Source organism: Schistocerca cancellata, chromosome 9, assembly GCF_023864275.1.
Source record: "Schistocerca cancellata isolate TAMUIC-IGC-003103 chromosome 9, iqSchCanc2.1, whole genome shotgun sequence".
NCBI lineage: Eukaryota > Metazoa > Arthropoda > Insecta > Orthoptera > Acrididae > Schistocerca > Schistocerca cancellata.
In genome coordinates this window covers 255,189,976-255,213,536 of record NC_064634.1, presented here as the reverse complement: position 1 = coordinate 255,213,536, position 23,561 = coordinate 255,189,976, and the positions used below count along the sequence as shown (strand labels likewise).

General features: G+C 39.9%; 2 protein-coding genes across 2 annotated transcripts in view; one reads left to right on the top strand and one right to left on the bottom strand.

The window, feature by feature from the left end:
- LOC126100520 (odorant receptor Or2-like) overlaps positions 1 to 7,022 on the top strand; it is a 50,778-nt gene extending 43,756 nt beyond the window's left edge. Inside the window, exon 5 of the mRNA XM_049911132.1 lies at positions 6,966 to 7,022. Coding sequence (XP_049767089.1) covers positions 6,966 to 7,022 — 57 coding nt within the window. The remainder of the gene's footprint in view (positions 1 to 6,965) is intronic.
- An 11,652-nt stretch (positions 7,023 to 18,674) lies between these two features.
- The window catches only part of LOC126101329 (odorant receptor 43a-like), a 58,957-nt gene continuing 54,070 nt past the window's right edge, over positions 18,675 to 23,561 (bottom strand). The window contains exon 5 of the mRNA XM_049912001.1: positions 18,675 to 18,743. Within this exon, the coding sequence (XP_049767958.1) occupies positions 18,675 to 18,743 (69 nt within the window). The remainder of the gene's footprint in view (positions 18,744 to 23,561) is intronic.

Genomic DNA, 23,561 nt, shown 5'->3' with positions numbered 1-23,561 from the left:
AGCTCATTCATCAACAATGTGATGATGCCACCTGCTGCAGCATTGACTGTAAGCTTAAATACCGTAAGTATTCGGTAATAATTTTTATTCTCGTTTCGGTAACTATGTTTAGGGACTAGAGTCAAGTTAATTTATAATACTCCGATGTGCCAACTGCAGACAAACCACTATAAATCAAAAACTGCCTCAGTAATTTTCGTTTTTCTATCTTAAACATGGTGAATACTGGAAATCTCATTCACTGTACACAATTCATATATTTTGAGCAGCTCCAGTGGTTATACTGTAAACATGATAAGAAGGCTAGACACCTGTTGATAATTTTGGGCTTAGAAAATGACTGCTGTCATTGTCAAGTAGCATCAAAAAGCCATTGAAGAAGAGACCAGCTGATGTCAGAACATAGAACAAAGAACACAAAATGCAGGTAATAACGTTAAGAATAAATCATCCTTAAGTGAAACTGTCACTCATTCTATAATTACAGAATTAACATCAAGTATCATTTTCTTACATCTTTCAACAATTTAAACACTTCTGATGTTTTTTCAATAAAAGCTGAAGGCACATTTGTTGAAGAGTTTTTCAACTCAATATACTTCATGCAGAGAGACCCCCAATATGTCAACAGGTCCACCAAGCTCAACGTGGAGTTGATTTTCTTTGCAGCGCTTCACAATCGGTGTAGAATGTTACTTAGCCCCAGACAGTTTCATGGGAATGGCGACCGGGCTACCACAATATTTACATGAGGATTATCGAGGTGTAATGCGATGGTACACATCAGCAGACAGCCATACACAACTGGTTCATGACCTCAAACTATCGGTACTTTATGTTGATGGTGATCATATTTGGTACCAGTACTACATTGTGAAGCTATCGGGCAAGTTTTATTTGCCTTTCTCAGACATTAATACACAACAATGTGCATCATTGCAGACCTAGTACATAGATAATTAATCCCTCGTATGTCAACACGTGAAAGCTCTAAACCGGCTTCATAAAGGCACACGTGTACTTCACAGAAAGTTGGACAATGATGATAACAGAATAAATCAATTTGGCAGAAGTGATAGAGAGCTCAGGTGTTTATACAACCTTTTTCTACCTGACAGAGGCTTGCATTTAATTATGGCAACAAATGACAGCTATGATCGGCGTATCCCTCGAAAAGAGTTCGTAGAGCACAACATCCTTTTTGAATCACCAGATGAAAAATATTATGTTCACACTACCCTCTGTTCAGACTTCGCCATTAAAATTTATTCTTAAGAAGTTAACATAAAGCCATCATAACGCATCACCAGTAAGAATAAAGCGTAGTAGTGATCAGTTAGTGAAATGGTATGAAAATGCGGTGCCACTCTTTTGATTTGTGTTGCTTTGAATCAGAGCAAACAGCGCACCTACTCCCAACTTCTGATCATCGCCTATTGAACGCAAATTTTGCACGATGATTAAATATTCACATTTCGTCACATACGTCAATCATCTAGATGTACTGAATGTGGAACGTCATTCAACAGAGAGCTATCTTTCATGGAACAAGGGAACTCGTTTGTGACGTGATTTGCTCATATCATTCGCCCACATGTCATACAAATGCTTCGAGCTGCCATAGCAATCTATGAGTGTTGTGTTACTGCGCGGTGTTCACTCGGTTTATCGAAGTTGTATCACTCGGAAAATTTTACTATATTGGTAACCGGTTTTATTCTTACCAAAGCAAGAGCAGAAACATAGTCAAGGTGCGCCACAACGCTTTCATATGGTCGGACGGCTCATTTCGATTTGCGGCCGGTTGCATGTGGCCGATAGCCGCTGTAGAGGGAGAAAACCCTAAAGCATCATCTGCGCTGATTTTGCCGCAGGCACAAGGTCTTTGCCAGAAATGTTTCTGAAATTTTCTGCTATTACTGGTGTGTGAAGAAAGCTATCTTTCAGACTCCATCAGACTGACACCTTTACCAGATTGAAATACAGTTTAAAAGATTGAAGAGGTAATGAATTCGAACTTGCAACGTTTAACATTAGACCACGAGAATATACAGCACTGTATCATCTCGAGTGGAAGACAACACTTCCTCCAGAAATTTCTGCGTCATACAGTGCCCGATCGTGCAGTTGGCTGGCCATAAAATAATTGTTAAGGGCAGCCAGTGTTAGTGGAACTTAAGGTGAACATCTATCACTAGCCCTCTGCAGTGGCCGTCTGTCTGTCAGGTTCTGTGTCTAAAAGTTGAGTGAAGACACTATTAAACTTCTAGCCCCCTATCCACACAACAGCCTCATTTTCAGCAATGTGAGTTACGTCACACATTAGTTTTTGTGATAAATTGCTTATGGGTTACCTCGCCGCCTTGCAAACCTTATGTTTTCCCCTCCCAAAAGATCATTGTGACGTTTAGGCACAGAACCAATCCTTTATAACGGTAGACAGGAATTTCGGACATCTGATTCATAAAGTAAGATCTCACGGTCAGGATCACCATCGGTCCTTTTCGAAGCCACCACAGGATAAATCCCCAGTTCCTGTTAATATCATTAACAGAGAACATGCTAACAACAAACTACTGTGAAACTCCTACATAGAATTCTTCTACTGTTGCAGCATTCAATCATATCCTGCTTGAATTCATTACCTGCTGTTTAGATACCGTTGTTATGAAATGCTGAAATGAGTTTTCGGGCCAGCCTGTTTTGAGTGCCCTGTACATATGGTTATAGTATATAGGATTAGGTGCTGCCTATTTAAGTACAACAATCATGGGAGATTGTTGTACGTGGGCGGCTCTTTATCTAGGAACATATGATGTTTCCTCAACGGTGTTTCAATCTAGTGACTGATTTTGGAATCATACGAAGGAATGAGCACTACTAGCCTCCGTAAGCTGTTTCTGGAATTTTTTACTATTTCTGTTATGTTAAGATATGAGGTGGTGTGTTGTGCAGAGTATCTAATTATTACACATTCTTCTTATTTAAGTGCAGTATGATACGTTAAATACGGCATTACCTAGTGATGGAGGAGGGAGTAGGTACTTCATGTCCACCTTTTGAAAAAGTATTTATATTATCTAATGAATTCTATCATCAGACTGCACAAATATTTTAATTTTTCTGTTAAACTTGACCCAAAATTTAAGTCTTACCAGTGTTGCCATATTTAATATTTTCAGATTCTGGACCTTGATTACACACCAACATGTCTTTAAAAAGTTTGTTATAAGTAAAAGTCGACAATAATTAACGAAAATATACATTCTTTTTCTTTGGTCATAAAGAACCCACAGCTTGGCAGTAAATATTATTGAAAATGCGTAGCTATTGCCAAAAGTGAACTAAATGATATTTTCAGGTTGTAGACCCTACTTACACACCAGTACGTCTTTGAAAAGCGCGTAGTTAACTTAAGTCAATAAAATCTAAAGAATTTGATATTTTAAACTATTTTTGGGACTGGGTGTGGAGAAACCCACCCCCCTGATAATGTGCTTTGTGGAAAATGCATTGGGTTGAAGCTATTCGGAAGGTATTGTTAATCTGCAGGTCCATATATTTTGTAGTTAGAACAGTTTTGTGTATTTTTAAAACTAGTTACTTAACATATGGGTAGTTTAGTGATACTTCATCACTCATGCATCGTCTTGCACCTTGCAACGAAAAAGGATCTTCCACCGTGTAACATTTAATATTTGAGAATGAACTGAGGTTCATTAATTTCTTATCAATTTTTCCTGTATTGAAAATGGAAATATTTGTTGGTTATTAATAGCTTGTATTTCAAATTGTTTTTACCTTGCGTGTAGTTTTTGATAATGTTCTTGTTTATTTGTTTTCACTTAAAAGATTGTTGGTGCTTAGCAGAGTAATAATCTAACACACAGACTACTAAATACAACACTGCCAAGATTTCTCTCGACTGCACCACTTTTATAATTGAACAGACTATATGTTCCTATCTACAATACCGTACTGTACCTTGAATTACTTTGATACAGCTGGGAAAAACCTTATTTTTCCGGAGTAATTTTTGTAATTTCAGAAAAAGAATGCAGCACACATAAAGTGAAAACTATCGTTTCGAAATGAACTAAGAAAATACTTTAAACATCTGTTACACCTTTGGCTAGAGGTAAAAGTCCCGAAAGCGTTCCGAGCTGCAACACCCTCCCCCACTGTCAAATCGTGAACTGCTATCTCAGAAAGGCACTTTAGTGTAGACACTAATACGTGTTAATTAATTTATCTAGAATAAAAGATGTAACGGGGCAGAAATTAAAATTATTGGCATATGCAAACCGCGTGCTGGACTGGGACTCGAATTAGGAATCTTTGCTTTCTCAGGCAGTGTTCTTATAGCCTAGGTAGTGTACTTAATGCACGCCAAGACCAAAAACATACGCACCACTACGGAATTATCGAAGTAAAATCAATATCGGTAGATCTGTTGTACATACGGGTGTTGGAACTTTAATAGTGGCAACTATTTATTTACAGCTCGTACAAAATAGATACGTGTTTCAAAGTTTTACTAAACTTCAAAGTAGTCACTAGTATTGTGTATAACCCGTTGCGAGCGATGTGGAAGTCGCAGGATACTCTTAGCAGTGCCAGTTGTGTTGACAGTTCGAGCGGCGCGGTCTATTGCCCGACGAATTTATAGCAGTTCTGAAGCGAATGCCGTGAAGTGTTTCCTTCAGTTTAGAAATAGAGTTGAATTCACGAGAGCTTAAGTCTGGGGAGAGCAGTAGGTGGTATAGCACTTGGCAGCCCCATCAGTCAAACAAATCTGTATCAGCTTGCACTGTACGTGCTTGATCATTGTCTTGCAAAATGATGATCTGGTCCTGCAAAAAGTTTCATCACATACGTCTCTATGCTGTTCATTTTTGGAACGCAACCTAAGACCAGCTGGATTATTTATTCACAAGAAAAAGCTTTATTCACAAGAAAAAGCTCCCCAAATCGTGAAACTGTATAACGCGTTTGTGTACTTCTGGCCTTAAGGTAAGTAGTTATTCGGCTTTGCACTGATTGATATAGTTGTCAGATGTCCTCCTGAGGGATATAGTGCCAAATTCTGCCCAGGTGGCGTATTAGATCATCAAAATCTACTGCTCCAAGCAGTCTCAACTGGGGAGAGATCCGTAGACATTGCTAGCTAATGTAGCGTTGGATAAGCACGAAAACAAGCAGTGGAAACTTTTCGCAGCATGTGGGCGGGCACTACCCTGCTCAATTGTAAGCCGAGAGTGCTTGCCAAGCCGGGCAATATAACGGTGAATAGAATATCTTCGACGTACCACTGTACCGAAACTGCGTCACCGATGACAAACAAGGAGGTCCTGCTATGAAATGACGTAACACCATGGACCATAATTATGGGTTGTCGGGTCATGTGGCAGACGGCAGTCAGGTTGGTATCCCATCGTTGTCCAGGGCGTCTCCAGAAAAGTCTTCGCTGGTTATAGGTGCTCAGTTCGAAGCGGGAGTCATCACTGACGACAATACTTCTCCATCCAATGCGATTGCAAGAGAATCCCACTCCAGTACATGAGATTCCACGCCCAAGGCATTCTACTCCAGTCAGTGAGATTATAGGCCGAAGGTGTGTCTGGAGACGTCCCGGACAGCAGTGAGATACCAACGTGACCATCGTCCACCTTACTTTCCGACAGCCAGGGGTGATTGTCTGAGGTGCCATTTCATTTCGTAGTCGGATCTCTTTGGTTTTCATATGTGGCAACGCCATAGTACGGAGGTACGTCGACAATACTATACTTCCCGCTTTGTTGCCCTTCTTCGCAAACCGTTCTGGTCTTACATCTCACCAAGATAATAAGCCCCCCCCCCCCCCCAAGGCGAGAGTCTCTACTGTTTTTCTTTGTCTTTGTCAAACCCTATCTTGGTCAGCAGCGTCGCCGAGACTCTCCCCTAACGACAACCTGTGGAGCGAAGTCGGCAGCTCCCTCCAACTATTTCGTGATTTTGACAATTTAACCGACTAACTGCACAGAATTTCGCGTGGTATGCCTCAGGAGGACGTCCAGCAACTCTATCAATGCCAAGCCACATAACTTCCGTAAAGGCCAGATGTGGACCAAAACACGCTACTGACTTGCTCAATTTGTATTCACCCACTTTTCCCGAAAATGTACTCTTTTGTTCGTCTGTACATATGCATCACATCTACCGATTTCCGTTCCATTCGGTTAATTCCGTTCTGCTGAGCCTTTTTGTAACTATCATCTTTCTCCTAGCTCATTTACTTCTCCCCAAAATCGTCTTCCCCAGCTTTAAACGAGTTATTTTTTCAAGCAGGTTCACTAAATTATTCTTTCAAGCTAAAATTCTTCTTGAGAACAAAAATGTTTTTCGAATCGAAAAACTTCTCCCGATCTACAACGTTTGTACAAAAATGGAACTGTTCTTGAAAGTTAAAGTTTGAGTCTCTAGACAAGTCTCAAGGTCCGTCCTTTCAGTCCCAACAGTTTATTTCTGTTTGAAATATCCCATACTCCAATGGAGAATGAAATATTCCTTTGAGACACAAGAAGGTATTTTTGTAATTTTTAGAATTACATTTCACAAGGCACGGAAAACAGCGAGACGTACATTGATAACGGCGCGTTCATTTGTTTAAGCCAATTCCATGTGTGGGAAGTCAGCCAAGGCAATCCTCTGCGTACTTTGCAGCAAAACACCCGGACATTTGGCTCAAATGATTAGGGGAGGTCACGGAAAATCTAAATCTTGATGAGCAGACGAGTGTCTGAACCGACCGCCGTACTCTTGGGATGTGTGTCCGGCGCCGGATGTGCTCGCAGGCCATCTCGCACTGAGTCGGTAAAGATTTAGCTTCAGAAGACTTTACTTCACAACTATTTAACAAATTAAAGCAGTCAGGAAACTCTACCACTGATTATAAATACTAACGCTTTCGTATTGTTTTGTTACAGTTGGTGAATGCGTCCTACTCATACTACGCGCTCTTGGGCCAGATGAACAAGCGCTAAACACCGACAAACCACTGGATGGGGAGCTGTGAAGAATGTGGATATGCTTATGCGTTCACTCCATTACGTCACCTATCATGACCCCAAAAAATATACGAAACGCAATACTTCAGATAAGTAGTAATAATATAATGTAGCTGAAGCACAACCAAATGAAAAAATAGTTCTATAAGCACGTTATTCGTGCCCTAATGCAGTGGCTACAGTATGGCACCAAGCCTTTGCGATGTACCGTATGAGACATTAAGACCATTTGGCGAAGTCTGTGGTTCGTGACAGACTTTTTCTCTCGTCTCAAATCTTATTTTTTTGAACTAATTTTACCAGTAGGTAATAAGCACGTAAACTCCAGAAAATACAGTCTTGGCCTTCAGACAGTGAAATTGCACCCTAGGTAAGTTTTTATTTAGATGATTAGGGCAGGGTCTAAGGGATATTCCTCTGCCTAACGTTTCGACTTCGAACGATGCAGACGTCATCGGTTGCTAATGATTCAGAAAGCAGCTATAATCTCAAGCACGTTCGGCAAGCCGAACTGTTTGTAGCTACATATCGATAGACCCAAGCCGGCCGCGGTCGTCTAGCGGTTCTAGGCGCTCAGTCCGGAACCGCGCGACTGCTACGGTCGCAGGTTCGAATCCTGCCTCGGGCATGGATGTGTGTGATGTCCTTAGGTTAGTTAGGTTTAAGTAGTTCTAAGTTCTAGGGGACTGATGACCACAGATGTTAAGTCCCATAGTGCTCAGAGCCATTTGAACCATTGATAGACCCAACATTTGGTAGATACTCCTAAATAGTGTGGTTTGCTAAGCTTTGTCGATACAGTAAACGCTTTCGGAGACTTTATAGCCTCTGATGATGTCTGCACCAGTAGAAGACGAAACCTTAGGCCGAGGAATATGCCTTGCACGACGTTCTAGTACCCATAAAACAAAAATCACCAAGAGCACCCAAAAGGATGTTTGAAATCGATTATCTAATGTACAACAAGTCTTATTTATCTGTTTTGTCCAAAACATTTCACCAAATTTTTTATTGAATTAATGTAAAATAGTTCACTTAGATTGAAAAATAACGTATTTGTTACATCGGTGTCAAAATGAATGTGGTAAAATTGGATATTAGAGAGGAAATCCACCTTACATTTCGTGGTTGAAACAGTCTTGATTAAATGACATTGTTTTTCATTCACACACGCACCTGAAGAGCCCATCCTATACTTTTTCCTGAGAGAAGATTTACAATGAATATTTTAGATCCATATAATAATACTTAGTCCATTGGCGCTCCCATGCATAACTTAGATATGTAGAAGTTATCCGCTATGGATTGATCCTGTGAACTGAAAATATTTTTATTGGCCACTAGCTGAGAAACCTGGCATTTCTTGATTATTTATTTATAGCTGTGCCTCAGACGTCATAAGCGTGGAATTTCTATTTTGCTTAAAAAGTTTCTTTCTATATAACGTTTGAAGCAATATGATTGGGGACATGAATGTAGAACTTGTTTGCTTCATTAACACGTGAGAAACCCACGTACAACTGATCATGAGAAGACCAGCTGAAACTGATGTCCACGCTCTCGACATGCAGTGTCTGGCCCTGTGCTTTCTTTATGGTCACGGCATTAGCACATCGTGAATGGTATTTTTTATGAATAAGTGTGATTTGGAGTACATAAACGCCTGTGCCATTTCCACTCAAATTTTCATCTTCAGTGAGAATTAATTTCAAACCTCTGTCATTGTAGTATTCTGAGGAGCGAGAGAAGAAATAATGCTCTCGATAAAAGTTACGGTGTGCCTCACTTTTGGAACTAGTTTCCAAAGAGTGAGTTAAAGTCCGATGTTCTTGACCTGCAGCAGGTATCACCTCATGACCCTCATTGCATTCTTGATAACCTGATGGCCCTCAGTCTTTAAGTAATTCTAGTGCCTTCGGAAAGCACATAGTTAAACAATGGCTTACGGTAAAATTGCGGAAAGACAGAATTAAAATACTAATTCTCAGTTTGGACAAGCAACAGCAAACGTTCGGCAAACGGAGGACCCAATGCGACAATTCAGTAAAACTAGATCTGTAGTGAGTGGAAAAATTGCCATATTCTTGAAACCTTTCTGTTATGGCGAGTCCTTAAAGGCGTGACTCTTATATACTGAAGATGTACTATGTCCCATAGTAAAAAGGAGTTCGAATAAATAACTTTATCAAGGCGAAAAGAATTTTGTCCAATTGATGAGATGCCTGATGGCGTTAAAAACAGTTTGTGTGATCGTTCTGTGACATTCGACATTTTTTACGATCGGTTTGGACGAAGACAGTTATTTGTCACACACAGGCCTCTTAGCAATTTTTGTTGGTGCTGTAGATGTGGAGAACCACATAACGGAAGAATTATGAACATTACAGCTTCATCATGTGATCAAAAGTATCCGGACACCTTCTAAAAATGACTTATAAGTTCGTGGCGCCCTCCATCGGTAATGCGGGAATCCAGAATGGTGTTAGCCCTCCCTTAGCCGCGATGACAGCTTCCACTCTCGCAGTCATACGTTCAATCAGGTGCTAGAAGCTTTCTCGGGGAATGACAGCCCATTCTACACCAAGTGATGGACTGAGCAGAGGTATCCATGATGCAGTTTGGAATTCCGGTGCGATAATCTGGATAGATGTCTGCCTATTACACATTACGACCCTCTTCAACCGTCGGCGGTCTTTATCAGTCAACAGACGAGGTCGGTCTATACGCTTTTGTGAGCTTTTGTTCCGCGGAGCGCAGCATTCTGCTCTCTCACGATGTCTATTGGCAACTGAGGTTGTTGATATGGACTACCTGGCAGTAAGTGGCAGCACAATGCACCTAATATCAATGACGTATCATTTTGGGGGTGTCCGGATACGCTGGATCACATAGTGTGTCTAAAGGATTGTTTCCTTACTAATTACATCGCAGTACTTTGGAATAGAGGTGTTTAATGTATACATTGTGAAACGTATTAAGTAAAGAAATAATGCTTGCGACGCATAAACAAATGTAAACATTTCTATATAAGGTAAACATACAGAGAAGGTATTCTGAAAAACGCTTGTTTTGAGGCATCATTTATTGGTATAGGATGTCGGAAAAGGAGTGCCGTTCGTATGGGTGTGTTACACTGTACATTTTAACGTCACGGGCGTAATGGTTTTGACCTTATGCGTGAAGCGCGTAGCTGTCACGTAACGTGGTCCGCGTGCTTCTGTAAGTATGTGGATCACTCCCTCTGGTCGGCAAATGTTGGCCATGCCTGATCCATGTGGTACATTCCAGCTTTGCTCTTAGTATTGTGACAGCCACAGCAACCTGCTCTCTGACGTCACTGTTTAGACGGCGGAAAACCAGCAACGTCAACAGCCTCACTGTCAAACCCGTACTCCTTTCGTGTGCGAGTATTGCTGTGATATGTATGATATTACTGCTCTTCTACTCAGTATAAGGCTACCGGTGACATAAATAACACCTGGCGTAAATGTACAGCTATTCATTGTAACTACGTCGCACATAAAGTCAGGAATGTAATATATCGGCATTTCCCGAAAAACGTTGGGATATATCGATGCACACAATTGTATAAAATAAATGTTTGTAATGTAAAGATACCTTCACAACGTTGTAATCCTAAAGATTACATCTGGGTTTAGAAACAGTGCAACCATTCTCACTACTTGCCGTAGGTACAGACTAGAAATACTAGGTCAGCTTAGGATCTGTGAAACTCAATTGAAAGGTCGCCCTTCTGATGATACTTCAGTTCTTGTATTAACTTCTTTATCACACTCGTGTCATGTTGCGAAGCGATTACTTCAAATCAAGCGGCTCTAAGCACTATGGGACTTAACATCTCGGGTCATCAGTCACCTAGCGTTAGAAGTACTTAAACCTAACTAACCTAAGGACAGCACACACATCCATGCTCGAGGCAGGATTCGAACCTACGACCGTAGCAGCAGCATGGTTCTGGACTGAAGCGCCTAGAACCGCTCGGCCACAGCGGCCGACGTGTATACTTCCTTTCTTAGTTATTTGAACAACTGAATATCCTAACTATCCTTTCTCGATCCAATCATTCAGATCATGCAGAAATCGTCTCCTTACTCACGGGCCATTCGAGATCTGTTATGTGAAGGCCCTCATCCCTGAAAAATCTCCTTCGCGCAGATGTTTTTCCTCGAGTTTCTGTACACTGCCGCCTGTGATCGATATTTATGGCCTTCTCCCCCCAGCACCTTCCACGTCTGTAGATCCTTCGTCAAATTGTTGGCTCCATTTCACTCAGGCTGCGCGCGACGTAGCATGTGGTCCACATACCACCTGAAAATCACAGTGAATCCGTTTGCAGTATTGACGTTTTGTGCAGAAGAGTCGTATCTCCCTTGTGCTCCAACTTGAGAGTACGGTAGTTTTTCAGTTGCTGTGCGCTTTGACTCGCATACTGTGATGCACCTCTTACATGCAACGCAACGCAATGTGTGTCTGCAGGATCGGAGAACAAGAACGCTCTACTAAAAGAGCCCCTTTCTTATAGCGCAATTTTCTTACTTTCTGAAGCGCAACGAACTGGACTAACAAGTGTAGCTTACTTCATAAACAACGTTCTAAAGAGAGAACAGATACTTCATGGAAGGTTTTAAAAAGATCTGCTCTGTTTCTGATTAAGGTTATTACTTTTTCTGAAATGTCCGCACGCTACTCAAGTTACCTCGTCCTTGATTGGAGCGTTGACAGACAGTCCAAAGCGTATTTCTGACTTCTTAAGCTATTGCATGTTTAGAGAGAAACTGTTTTTAGTGTATATACCTTTGCAGAAAGTTCAACACTGGTTACAAAAATTTTCTTTCCAGTCAGTTACGCGTCAACCTAGAAACCAATTCAGTCAGTAATAATGGAAAAATAGAAGCGAAGACAACTTAGTTCTAAACATTAGCTTCAATAGCTCAGCAATGAAGATGGCGCACGGTACCTGCCAGGTCAGATAGGCTTGAAAAGCCAGAACATTGATAGCTCTCTTGAGAGTTCACAAGTAAATTGTCAGCCTCTTGTAAATCACGGATCGACTGGCATTTCTGTGATTTCTAAATATAGTACTGCAATCACATATCCGTCATCTGAATGGCTAGAATTGATAGAGTTCGCGCGTACTTCTGCTCCTTTCCTCTGGGAAATGATTTCGAAGAGCCAAAGGCCTTTGGGAATACTCATATCATCTCGGTTCTAGAGAATTACTAAACAAGTAATTTTTTGTACGTAAGGACAAGGACTTTCATGCTTCTTAAATGTTTAAGCACAACAGCATATTTGGTGGCCATTGTCGCAAGAAGAAATCAACCCTGGACTGCGTCCCTTTATGCTTTACAAACTAAACATCTCGCGTTAATACCAACGCCTTTTTGTCTAAAACACCTCACGTGAAACATTGGTATGATGAATATGGTATTCTTTTTGAACTGTTAACTATTTTAAATGGTAAACAGACGCAATTACGAGTGATGTGAAGCTGACTGTACAACGTTATTCTAATTTAAGCAGTCTCATTCTGCTCTTAACCTGCTTATTACGTAACACCTTCAGCCTGAAAAATTAGAAAATACTTATTATTTCAGAGTATAATGATACAGAAAATACAGCGGTTTATAATCCATACGAGAAATATAGCTACAAACAGCATCTACAACTTTTGTCTTCCTAGTGAAGTCGGGGAAGTATATTAGCCGAGACTATTCTACCTTTAAATTTACACCCATCTTTGGAATAGCTCCTTTAAGTTAATATGGAAAAATAGTTTATTTAGAAACAAGGATGTGACATGGATCTAAATCCATTTTGTACAGTGTTCAGAAACAATAGCAATTTATTAATTTCAATTTAGTACAGTTGCATTTGAACCTCTATTTAATTATCTACATTTCAAATCTGCACTCACATTCCAAAATGATTAATTCAAAAAAGTATTACGATGAACAGAAGAGGTTTTTCTGTATGGTCCTTTGCCAAATAATCACAAAAAGTAGTTTAGTCAGGTCTTGCAGGAAATACTGTAATTTTTTTTTATCAAAGACATTACGTAGTTTATTGATTACTCTTATAGTCTTAAATCGACTCTTAATACGTACAGAATTCATCCTAAACAAGCAAAGTAAATCCAGCCATATAGTAAAGAAGTGCGTCAGCGCTTGTTTTACGGTGTATAACAACTAGGGCTGGAATCAGAAACCTGCCATTCATTTAAGGGATGATGGGTAACATGGTTCTTGATCAGCTGAAGTCTAAAGTGCGAAAGTGTGACAAAACGAGGTTTGGATTTTTTAAATGTAGTGTGTGAAGTACCCTCCGTTTCGTAAGTAAGCTCTGTTAACTTACGAAACATAATCCAGAAATAACAAACCACACCAAATAGTCCTCTGTACCAAAATCATAAAATTTATATCAATAGCCGCAAATGATTCTAAATAGACAAATAACAACAAAAGCACGCATGTGGATGACTTTGTATACACAGACGATTACAGATACATGTATAGTAGAGAAATGAAAACCACCTACAACTCAGGACGAGGCGAATACAGCAATGGTAAGCCTAAAAATGGGAATATGTCACCTCTTTACCGAAAATGTAATTCTACAGATTGTATTATAAACAAAAAAATCTGTTCAAATGATAGCCTTACATTCCTATGTTTACAGACGACATGGCGTAGTCATATAGACATATGGCTGATTCCGGTTGCAGCCCCAGGACACACACAATATAAAGTAACGGTAAAGAACAAAATGCGATGTAACATATTCCTTAATCTAAATCAAATGTGTCTGTATGTAATTCAGTAGAAATAAAAGAACACAACACTCTGAGGATGCCACAACTGTAGTGCAACTTGGTTTCGTATTAAACCAAAATAATAACTATGTACCGGATCCTCTTTAACTCATTAATCCCTGAGGATGCCACAGCTGTAGTGAAACTTGGTTTCGTATTAAACCAAAACAATAAGTATGTACCGGACCCTCTTTAATTCATTACCATTTTTATGCAACCAAGGGAACAGAACTTATAATTCCTATACAACACATCTGCTAAATTAATAAAACAGCGGACTCTGTACCATTGGACGTATGCTAGGAAATTGATGTTAATCAGTATATCTGCCTCAAGTAGAAGATATTGTCAGTCAGATATCTGTTCACAAAGTATTAGTCACCTACTTAAACCAGCGCAGTGGTCGCTAAGGGCCAGTGTAGATGATGTAGAACTAGACCATGCGGAGATGTGACGGTGGGGCAGAAGTGAAGTGGTATATGTCAGGCTCTTGTGTGGAGCATCACAATAAGACTGGTCGATGTGGAGACGCGAACGACGGGAGACGGGAGCTGAGACAGTGAGATTTCTCCACCTCCATCCGTCACCTCATCCACCCAATCTCTCCATGTGCAATTTAACTTGTTATTTAGGAAGCATCTGGGTCTCTTTCCCACCGAAAATTCTAATGTTGACGAAACCATTTGTTGTGACTAACCTGACGACCTACTAGTCGAAGTACGATTTTTATTTATATTTTTTAAAAAATTATACGTACCAAAGCATACAACTGATTACATTGGCCTTTATTTTATTTATATTTTTCTTCTCTGGAATGATCGTCCGCAGAAATTTATCTAGGGTGGAGGGGCGAAGATTCTGCAATGCTAATATTTCTATAAATGAGTTGATTTGCTTCGAGATGTGTCGCACCACAAGAACTAAATTTTGTAAGTGTCACAGAGAATTTATTGCATCCCTGAAAATTGATGGTTATCCACGGTGTTCAAGAATCATGCAATGAAGAAGATCTTCGTACTTCAGATTGCGGGGTAAGGAGGGGCTGGAGCCCTTCCACCCGCCCCCTCCCGCCCCACCCCTCCTATTCGAGAAGTGTTTATTCAGTTGTACTGAAACTGGGCTTTATTGGAGAAAATCAGTAAAAGAACCTCTGTCATTTCACAGGTGTGACTGAAAAAAATAATGTTTAAGACAACTAATTTTGAAATGTCCTGATAGATTAAAACTCTGTGGCCCCCCATAAAGGTTGCCTCATCTGTGAATAGGATGGATGGCACAGTTCACGGAGTACTGGTTGCCTGGTGAAGAAACCAGAGACAAAACTGCTCCTGATGTGGAAGGTCTGTCGATAGAAACCCTGCAGACGCTGTAAGTGATAAGAGAAGTGACAACTGTCATGGAGAATGTTCCACATGGTCATATGCCTTACCCTGTACTGGCGAGCCAGCTGGCTGGAGTCAATGTGTTCAACGCTGTATCACATTTTCCTCCAATTCTGGTGTCCAAACCTTTCGGATAGGTCGTTTAGGATTTCCTGCTTCCTGAAATGAGTATCTCAGATAAAAGAAGAAGCACTGTTGCACACACTGAGTGCTGTGGTTGTTTTCGGCTAGGATATGTCTCCTGATACAACCTTGCTGCCCACGCCCGTTGTCGTTTGCATTTCCGTATGTAAACATCATGTCGGCAAGCTCTAGATTCGAATACGGAACCATTGTGTACAACGCTGTGTCACATCCGCTACAAGGTGAGTGGGCAAGAGGAGTGAATCGGACAGAGAAGTATCAACTATGGCAGGAGAGAGTACGAGGGCATGACTTATGAGGAACAAGTCCGTCATCTGGGAGGAAATTATGCATTCTGTAACTGTGGCTGCATGGTACAGCGCGTACTAGGCCGCAGTCTCTGTAGCAAAGTATACTGAATAAATGGTATATAGCATGGAAACCAAGCATTTTCAGACAAAAGTTCATTAGACCTGTTTTGTACCGTATCCTCTCATCGATCAATCCCTAGAGTTTGTGAACGGTGGAAAAAACCATCCTCTATAGCTCCACAAATTGTTGAGTCTGTTTAACGCTCGATGCCAATGTATTCAGTTCACCATGAACAGAGCAATCAAATCTATAAAGTTCTTACGGCCCAAATAAATTTCGGCATAGAAGCAACTTGTTTAAAACCTAATAACTCAGGCAACTGTGTCTCGATGTTCTAGGGCCTCATCTCGCTTTTATTACACTGCCCAAAGACTATTTTCAAACAGCGCTAGATAACATTACTTTTATTGCCTCCTGCGAGGCGTACAGCCCTGTTCTGGTTAATTACACCTGTTGTAAAGAATAACACTCTTCTAATGCTTCTTCTGCAGTTTCTTCTAATCTTTGCTCGAGGTAGTACGCTATCCCATACTTGGAAGTAATATCTCAGAAGGTGGCGAAAACGATGTAATCCTTCATTACTGTAAAGCTACAGTCCAGCACATTTCGATAACATAAAAAAACTCTTAAAGTGGAGTACTTCAAATTAGACTGAATGCATTGAGTTCGGTATTAGTCACTCACGAGTGTCATAGCAACTAGACTAACATAACATGAGCATGGATGTATGATGACCAGCACATTTGGTTACGACAAACTAAGTTACGTTTTTATGCAAGTAGTGTATTCAGCACGAAACTGAATCATTATGTAAATACTCTACTGCTTCCCTCATAGATGCAGAACGGTTAAAGACATCATTAACATTCTGCAGTAGTACTGCAATGTTCTCTACTCCATAGCAGCTCTGTTAAATTAAAATATAGTTCTCAACCATTACCTTAATGGAAATTTTTAGTAGTGTTACAGCATTCATTTAAATAATGCATGTTTCGTCATAGGTCGTGTGTTATCCATCGATATAGGCCTGTTATATTCACAGCGCTAGGAAATGAAGCAAAAGCACATGTATCATGACTTTGCGACCAGTATTCTTTGTAATACATTAAACATATGAGATCAGAATACTTAAAACTTAGTCAGTTTCAGTATATGGTGTGGATCATCTTCAGCTGGTTTAAATGTAGTTGTTTGTTTGCATGAATAACTGATACCAAAATATATCACTATATTTTTTAATTCATCGACGTTTCATCATGTTTGATTCCATTCGACCTATCATCCCATGTCATATCTCCATTTCTCTTGCACTCATAAGAATTTTATTTTTCATACATATTGCTCTGTTTACTTTATTCTCCTTAATTATTCCTAGATATTGTGATAGACTTATGTTCTTCTTTATATCAGTTCAATAGAATATGATATTTTTCTGTTTGACGACTATTTGTGGCCAGACAATTTGTCAAATACCTTCTACAATAAGCAAATCATGTAGATTTTGTAACCTTAATCTAATACAGGTTCTCAGAATACTCTAAGAATGCATGTCGGTGCTCCTAGTCTTCAACAATAGCACAACTTTCACCATAGCTTATAGACACAATCAGAATTAACTTCTGATATCATAGTATGCAGTACATTGCTGTGCCCAATCATCACACTTAATACTGACTGTTCCATTGCTGAACCAAAATAGTATTAACACACATTAAAATATGTTCTAAGGCTAAGCAAATATTATGTACATGTACTTGTTACCATCTTTTTCTTACCTCTTTCTGTTAAACATGTCTACATTTCATATTCTGTATGTAATTAATTGTCTAAAAAAATATAAATCTGTTGTTTTAAGGATAACTTTTACTTTCAAAAAATGGTTCTAGTATAGACCAAATGAAACATTACTAGATATTTATTGACTCACTGCATTGTTTCCAGTTCTGAATGCTTCTCATTCTAAATGTTTTAAATACATTTATATGTATGTTTTTAATAGGAACATTAGAAAGTGTTCAAAGAGAATAACCCAGCTACTTAAAAAATATCATTTCCTGCAGCATTATTACATTCAATAGAAAAACATTTTTGTGGATATTATGCAGTTCATATGACTAATAAAACTCAGTTCAATATCATTTCCTTTCTTTATGTTATTTAGAATATCTGATAAGAAACACTCATACCACAATTTGTGTAACAAGTTAAACAAGAACAAATCTGAAATTAACAAATGCAAAGAATAAAGTAGATACAGGGGGCCATTTCTGTAGAAAAAGACTTACTTCACTTCACTGACAAAAATGTGAACATCTATAAAATTCTCTTTGTTATCGAGACAAATTACGATTCATGAAATTCTCTTACTTTTGAAGACAAGCACCATTACATCATAAAAGTGAACCTATTCTGTTCTGGTAATTAGTTTTCTACTGATGGTGAAAATTATGTTAATATCCGAGCTACAGTTTTGTTGTTTAAATGTTATGTGTCATAGAGAGAGATTCGTATGAGAATATTGTCATGAAAAATTTGGTGAAGTTAACCGAAAAGGAAGATTATCGTCATCTGAAGTTATTCCTTCCTTCCATATCATACTTACAAGTAATTCTTTTCTCAATATTTGAATTAGAATAGCAATGGATATTCAAAATATGCATAATCTGTCATATAACGTTATTTCCCCTTCTGCATCATAGCTATATAGAATTGTCGTGGATAAGTCACAGGCTTAGGCTGGAGTCCCATGGTATACATTTTATCAGCCAGAGTAATGAAAACTGTATACAGTAAAACTTCCATCTCATATTCAAACTAATCTTCTTCTTAAACCATCCACTTATACTGCTTGGTGTGCCTTTCAAATAAAATACTGCATTATTGTCCAAGTTGGTGTCAATGGTTGTACCGGTTGCACAGTCAGGCTTGCGCTGAACGCCTTTTCATGTGACCCAACAATGCGTAGTACGAATAAGATGCATTCACCAACTGTAATGAAAATAACAAAATAAGAAAAATTACATGGACAAAAGTTATATATTTTTTCTTACTAAATAGATATTTCTGTCATTCAAAGTAACTAGTCTGTCTTGTGATCTCTACAAACCCTGTATGTATTCCACTGCTCATACAATATCATGTAACACCATGAAAGTCTCATGTGGAGCATATAGTTTCGCTATTTTACTGAACAAAAATATTTTGAGTTATCAGTTTGAATAAAAGCGTTCATAATGAGCACCTTAAACAAGTGACATGCCTGAATTTTACAGTATGTAAAGAATCACACGGATAAAATAAGTGCTGTCATGCACAGTGTGAGTTACTAACTGTTGCTATCTAGAAGAACTCCGGGATCATGATACTAACTGCAAATTTTGTGGGACAAATGTTGCAGGGGACAACAGGGCCATAATATGACTTTGGTTTTTTGTTGCAAGGTGGGGTCGCGTCAGAGATATCAAGGTCAACCTTTTTTTTAATGGGCTGCTATGGTATGTTACTTATTTCCTGATAGCAGCTATCGAGAAGAATCCAGTGATGTGTAACAGTAAGGTCTTTGAAGGTCAACTAAGGTCAAAAATGTAGCATTAATGTCCATTTACAGAAGGTATTAGAAATGGTGACCATTGGTATCAATGCAGTGCTGCACTTGTCTCATCATGGAATTGAGTGGTATTCCTTATCACTTCAGCACTTATCGAAGCACATCTGCTGACTTTTCTCTCTCGTATATCGTGCAAATAGTAAACACTCGTATTCAACTAATACGGCGTGTCCATCTAACGTGCCATTGACGTGTAAACACTATTCGACGGTTTCACAATACAACATAAATAGGAACGGTAAGACTACTATCGTCGAATCAAGCGAATGTGATTGATGTATTCCTTTGAAGAACAAGTGGATATGTTTCTCATTTACGGAGAACACCAACGAAATTCAGGAGAGCTAGAGACTTATACGCTGAAAGATATCCTCAACGTACTCGCTCTACACGTCGTACATTTAAATACATGTGTGATAAATTGAGAACAACTAGATCTTTAACGCACTGGAAACATATCCGGCAAAGGAAAGTTATTAAAGTGGAAACGGAAATTGGTACTCTTGCGACTATGGTTCGAGATCCTTGTCTTAGTTCGCGTCAAATCGCAAGGAAATCTGGCATGAGCCAGAGCAGTGATGTTCGTGTTCTGCATCGCCATGAATATCACCCTTAACATTCCAGTCTCCACCAGGAATTAACTGGTTCGGACTGTATGTGTCGCATTGAATTCTGTCGATAGGCTCAACTTCAGATTCAGAGGGATGACAGATTTATTAACTTGATTTTATTTACTGACGAGGCTACATTCACAAAGCATGGAAACGTTAATTTACGTAACATGCCTTATTGGGCAACTGAAAATCCATGTTGGCTGCGGTAAGTTGTACACCAAAAGCAATGGTTGGTGAATGTCTGGTTTTGGATTCTGGAGGACATAATTATAGGCTCCTATCTCATCGAAGGAAATCTTAATGGTGGGAAGTGCATCATATTCCTGCAAGAAACATTAGTCTGTTATTGGAAGAAATATCTTTAGGAACAAGGAACAGAATGTGGTATCAACACGATGGGTGTCTGATACATTTTTCGCTGATGGCTAGAAATGAGTAGCTGAGACAATTCTCAAATCGTTGGATTGGACGCGGAGGAGATGTGTCGTGGCCGGATCGTTCGTCAAACTTGACACCTTTAGATTTTTTCTTATGGGGACTCGTAAAAGACCTACTTCGATAAGTGCCGATGTGATAAGGAATACCACTCAATCCATGATAAGGAGACAGCAGCACTGCATTGATACCAATGGTCATCACTTCGAAAACCTTCTGTAAATGGACGTTCATGCCACCTTTTTGACCTTCGTTGACCACCAACGACCTTGCTGGCTCTCTTCTTTGGATTCGTCTCGACAGCCACTGTCAGAAAAAAGAGTTCAGAACTATAGCATTCCACTAAAAAAAAAGTTTACATTCATATCTATGAAGTTGTAAATGGACGTTCATGCCACATTTTTGACCTTTGTTGACCACTAACGACCTTGCTGTTCCACATCACTGGATTCGTCTCGACAGCCGCCGTCAGAAAGTAAGGACCAAACTATAGCATCCCATTTAAAAAAGAAAACAAAGTTGACCTTCATATCTCTGAAGCGACCCCACCGAACAACAGAAAACCACCGTCATATTATGGCCTCCGTTGTCCCATGCAACTTTTGTCCCACAAACGATTTAGCTCCTATCACATTTTCGGAGTTATTTTTGGTGGCGGTAGTTAGTGACTCGCCCTGTATAAAAAAGGTGTAAATATTTGGTAGGAAGAGCTGTATTGTTATATTCTTTTCGTTATTAAACAATATGTAGGTTAGCACTATGCCATATCATTGTATGAAGATCGATATGAAACTCTAAACAGTGCTCATAAAACAAGCAACCAGTACACATTAAATTGTTTCTCGAGCTACTTCTTAATCGCAAAAAGAAGTGGCAGTGAACCTGGAACGGTTACCTGTATGTATTCCTGTTACATGCCATAATAATTTACACCATGTACCCGATGATGGTTGTATTGAATTCTGAACTAAGTGCAATTCTATTTAGATTCACCAGAATAAAGTCAGAGTATAAGAAATTGGTAATTATTGTGCTCTCATATTTACCTGATTATAAGGAGAACAGTGTTCCAGGTTTACAAACTGAAAGGTTATTTCTGAAAAGAGATAGATGTAGAAAACATAAATAATAAAACGATCAATCAAATCTGCAAAACGCAGAATTAGAATCATGGAGAAATATTCAGAGCCGACGCTAATGATATAGCTTAGTAGGTGTGAACAAGCATAAAAATTGCGAAACTGGGGGGGGGGGGATATTACTAAAAAAATATAAGATAATATGGACTGGCTCACGTTCTTGTTTCCATTTCGAGATTCCTTCGTTCACTAGGGAATTACTATTTCCTTACACGGTCAGAAGGTAACCAGACTTATAAATCTCATCAGCCCGAAACAATCAAGCGCCATAGTGAAACGAAATTGATTACAACATCCCAGTATACATTCGAACAATTCCCAGACGAGAAAACGGACACGACGCTGAAAGGTATGACTCTAAGAACGGTACAACAGAATACCACTGAGTTGGCAGTCCCACAAGGTAGGATTTCTCGTACACTCTGATGTGTCTTCTGTGAATCCGCCGTTGTTGGAGCTACGGAGACGGAGCCTCCTAGTGGCTAAAGACGAACTCTGACGATCAGTGAGGTGCGAGACGGGTAAAATTTGAGTTCGCCTGGCCTTTGCCGACGGGGAAGCATACGTTTCTTAGCTTTACGTCATTCCTCGAGCTAACGCTGTGCTCTGCTTCTTCGTATGGTCAGTGATTATGGTAGGTAACTTGCTCTAGGCGTTTCTGTCAAGAGTTTTATTTATTACTGAGATATTGTTTGCAAGCGCTGTAGGGGGGTAATTCTTTATCAATCATTGTGGTTTTATTACGCCATCCGTGGTTGTAGGTCGTGTCTCAAGTAACTTTTCTAGATATTTAATTAGAGTATACAGGATTCCTTTTTGATATTTCTGAGAATATGTGGAGGTGTGCTTCTACGTAGTCTGACGAATGATATATGCATCTTTTATTGTGAACTATCATGCTTATTTCTCGAATTATAATGTGCACTAGTAAAAGTCTACACTTCATTACTTTTCTTTTCGCAAAAGTTTCTGAAACTTAGTACATTCATTCTCAACTCATACGTGCTTATTCTGCTTTCCACAGAAATAATGAGTTTCAAGAAAAGTTTTACATCACCTCGGTTCCGAGTGTTTCGGAAGCTGTACAGAAAATTGGTATAGAGATCAACTGAAACATCATTTCCGTCCTTCTTATTGCTCATGAAAACCACGCATTGCATGTTGCGAGACCTTCAGAGGTGGTGGTCCAGATTTCTGTACACACCGGTACTTCTGATACCGAGTAGCACGTCCTCTTGCACTAATGCATGCCTATATTAGTCGCGGCATACTATCCACAGGACCATCAACACACTGCTGGTCCAGATTGTCCCACTCCTCAACGGCGATTCGGCGCAGATCCCTCAGAGTCGATGGTGGGTCACATCGTCCATAAACAGCCCTCTTCAATGTATCCCAGGCATGTTCGATGGGGTTCATATCTGGAGAACATGCTGGCCACTCTGGTCGAGCGATGTCGTTACCCTGAAGGAAGTCATTCACAAGATGTGCACGATGGGGGCGCGAATTGTCGTCCCTGAAGACGAATGCCACGCCAATATGCCGCCGATATGGTTAACTATCGGTTGGAAGGCCGCATTCACGTATCGTACAGCCGTTAAGGCTCTTTCCATGGCCACCAGCCGCCTAAGCCGGCCCCACGTAATGCCACCCAAAAACAGCAGCGAACCTCGCACCTTGCTGAACTCGCTGGACAGCGTGTCTAAGGCGTTCAGCCTGACCGGTTTGCCTCCAACATGTCTCTGACGGTTCTTTGGTTGAAGGCATATGCGACACTCATCGGTGAAGAGAACGTGATGCCAATCCTGAGCGGTCCATCCGGCATGTCGTTGGGCCCATCTGTACCACGCTGCATGGTGTCGTGGTTGCAAAGATGGACCTCGCCATGGATGGCAGGAGTGAATCTGCGCATCATGCAGCCTATTGCGCACAGTTTGAGTCGTAACACGACGTCCTGTGGTTGCACGAAAAGGATTATTCAACAAGGTGACGTTGCTGTCAGTGTTCCTCC